Source organism: Stegastes partitus, unplaced genomic scaffold, assembly GCF_000690725.1.
Source record: "Stegastes partitus isolate 25-593 unplaced genomic scaffold, Stegastes_partitus-1.0.2 Scaffold2105, whole genome shotgun sequence".
NCBI classification, from domain to species: Eukaryota; Metazoa; Chordata; class Actinopteri; family Pomacentridae; genus Stegastes; species Stegastes partitus.
In genome coordinates this window covers 28346-30951 of record NW_007579836.1, presented here as the reverse complement: position 1 = coordinate 30951, position 2606 = coordinate 28346, and the positions used below count along the sequence as shown (strand labels likewise).

The 2606-nt window shown below is 43.1% G+C and overlaps 1 protein-coding gene across 1 annotated transcript; it reads left to right on the top strand.

Moving 5' to 3' along the window:
• Positions 1–669: 669 nt before the first annotated feature.
• On the top strand, positions 670–2606 carry LOC103373953 (protocadherin gamma-A3-like; the record flags this gene model as incomplete). Its single annotated transcript, XM_008303966.1, has 1 exon — positions 670–2606. A coding segment is annotated over exon 1 (1896 nt), but the record flags the coding sequence as incomplete, so codon positions are not given.

The window sequence follows — 2606 nt, the reverse complement described above, 5'->3', positions numbered from 1 at the left end:
ACTATGACTAACAAAAAGATTTCTTCAAAACACACTAAACTTCAGTTCTGTTTATTTTTAATGCATATCATTAAATACACAGTCTAAATTAGTAATCTGTCATTGTGAAGAAATATACATTGTCAAGTGCAAACAAACTGTCACTGACTGCTTACTTTGTTCTTTTTTGACTCTGCCTCGCACGCAATTTCTTTTTGCCAAAAATAAAGACATCCTAAATATTTGATAGAAGTTGTTTGGCTTCTTGTCACTCAATGTCAGTCTTGTCTTAATCTTGATTCATTTATTATGTATTCTTGCATGTCTTAGAGGGAACAATCGTCTCGTTCAAGTTGGCATATTTGCCAGTATTTTGGAGAATATCATCTGAAACAATGCAGTTATGCATTTGGTTGTCTGGTTCTTGGAGTTTATTATTTTAGCCTCTAAGTGACGCTGTTGCCTGGTAAATCAATTGTACAGCGCAGTTTGAGGCAGGGCTGTTCCCTCCTCCATCACTGCGTTTCACAACAGCAGATGAGCTGTGTTTCAGACGAGCCAATGCTCATCGAATACACAACCGATTCATGCTTTTATCTTCGTTAACCTAGAATGTATGCGCTTTCCTTAGTGAGCTGAAATTTTCTTTACGTCTCTCGGTGCGCTTTAAAGTAGTGTTTTTTCACATGGATTTTAAAGAACAGCATCGAGGAAGAGGTGAAAGATGGCGAATGCGACGGGCGTTCAACCTGCTCGTTTTTCAGCTTCTTTTTCTCTATCAGTCGGAGGCACAGATCCGATATTCGATCCCAGAGGAGTTGAAGACTGGGTCTCTTGTTGGTAACGTCGCACAGGACCTCGGTTTGGATCTGAAAAGGCTTCGTTCTGGTCGGGCCCGTATCGTGACCGGGGAAAACATCCAGTACACCGAGCTGAAGGCAGACAAAGGGACTTTAGTTGTGAATGAGAGAATAGACCGAGAGCAGCTCTGTGGAGATGTGACACCGTGTAGCTTCACCTTTGAGATTTTATTAGAAAAACCAATGGAGTTGCACCCTGTGACAATTGAAGTGCTGGACGTAAACGACAACGCTCCCACTTTTCAGAACACACACTTGGAATTTGAAATAAGCGAGTCAGCTGCGCTTGGATCCCGTTTTGTGTTGGAGAGTGCGGACGATGCTGATGTTGGGCCAAACGGCCTGCAGAACTACATTTTAACGCCGAACGACAATTTTGTTTTAAAGCAACACGTTAATCCGGATGGAAGTAAATACGCTGAAATGGTACTTCAGAAGCCTTTAGATCGAGAACAACAGCCACGCCTGTCGCTAAAGCTGCTGGCTGTGGATGGTGGAAATCCACAGAAATCTGGTACAGTAAATATAAATGTCAGGATTCTCGATGCCAATGACAATGCTCCCGTTTTTAATCAGTCTGTCTATAAGGCCACAGTGATTGAAAATGCGCCAAAAGCCACTTACGTAGTCACCGTAAACGCAAGTGACATAGATAGCGGTTTAAACGGACAAGTAACGTATTCCTTCTCAAAATCCAAAGCAGGAATAGCTGATTTGTTCAATATTGATGAGACAACTGGAAGAATATATGTGACCAAGGAAATAGATTTTGAAAAAGACAAAAAAATTGAATTCAGGGTCGAAGCTAAAGATCAAGGAGGACTGACAGACTCGAGCAAAGTTGAAATTGAGGTTATCGATGTAAATGATAATGCTCCTGTTATTAATGTCATGTCATTCACTAGTCCTGTGTCAGAAGACTCCCCTGCTGGAACCACCATTGGTATAATTAATGTTAAAGATCTTGATTCGGGTGAAAACGGACAAGTACGGTGCGCTATCGAAGGCGGTGTTCCTTTCAAAATTAAATCCAATGTGAGGAACTATTATGCATTGATTACTGATGCTGCATTAGACCGTGAAAGTCTGCCAGAGTGTAACATCACCGTTGTTGCCTCAGACGCAGGATCGCCTCCCCTCTCAACCAAAAGGACTTTTAATCTGAAGGTCTCAGATGTCAATGACAATGCCCCCGTATTCCCACGTAAATTTTACAGCGCTTTGGCTGCGGAGAATAACTCCCCAGGTATTTCTGTATTAAGTGTGAATGCTAAAGACCCCGATGAAAATCAGAACGCTCGCGTTTCTTACATTTTACAAGAATGTGAAATTGGCGGCTCTCCAGTATCTGAATATGTTTCCGTTAATGCAGAAACAGGCGTCGTTAGTGCAGTGCGTTCATTTGACTACGAGCAGATCAAAGAACTAGTGTTTACTGTTAAAGCGCAGGATGGAGGCTCTCCTCCACTCAGCAGCAACGTGACAGTGAAGATCATGATCCAGGACCAGAACGACAATCCTCCTCAGGTTCTGTATCCAGTCCAGACTGGTGGCTCTGTGGTGGCTGAAATGGTGCCTCGTTCAGCAGATGTGGGCTATCTGGTGACCAAAGTGGTGGCTGTTGATGTGGACTCTGGACAGAATGCGTGGCTGTCATATAAACTGCAGAAATCCACAGACAGGGCTCTGTTTGAAGTGGGCTCCCAGAATGGAGAGATCCGAACCATCCGCCAAGTGAATGATAAAGATGCAGTGAAACAGAGACTG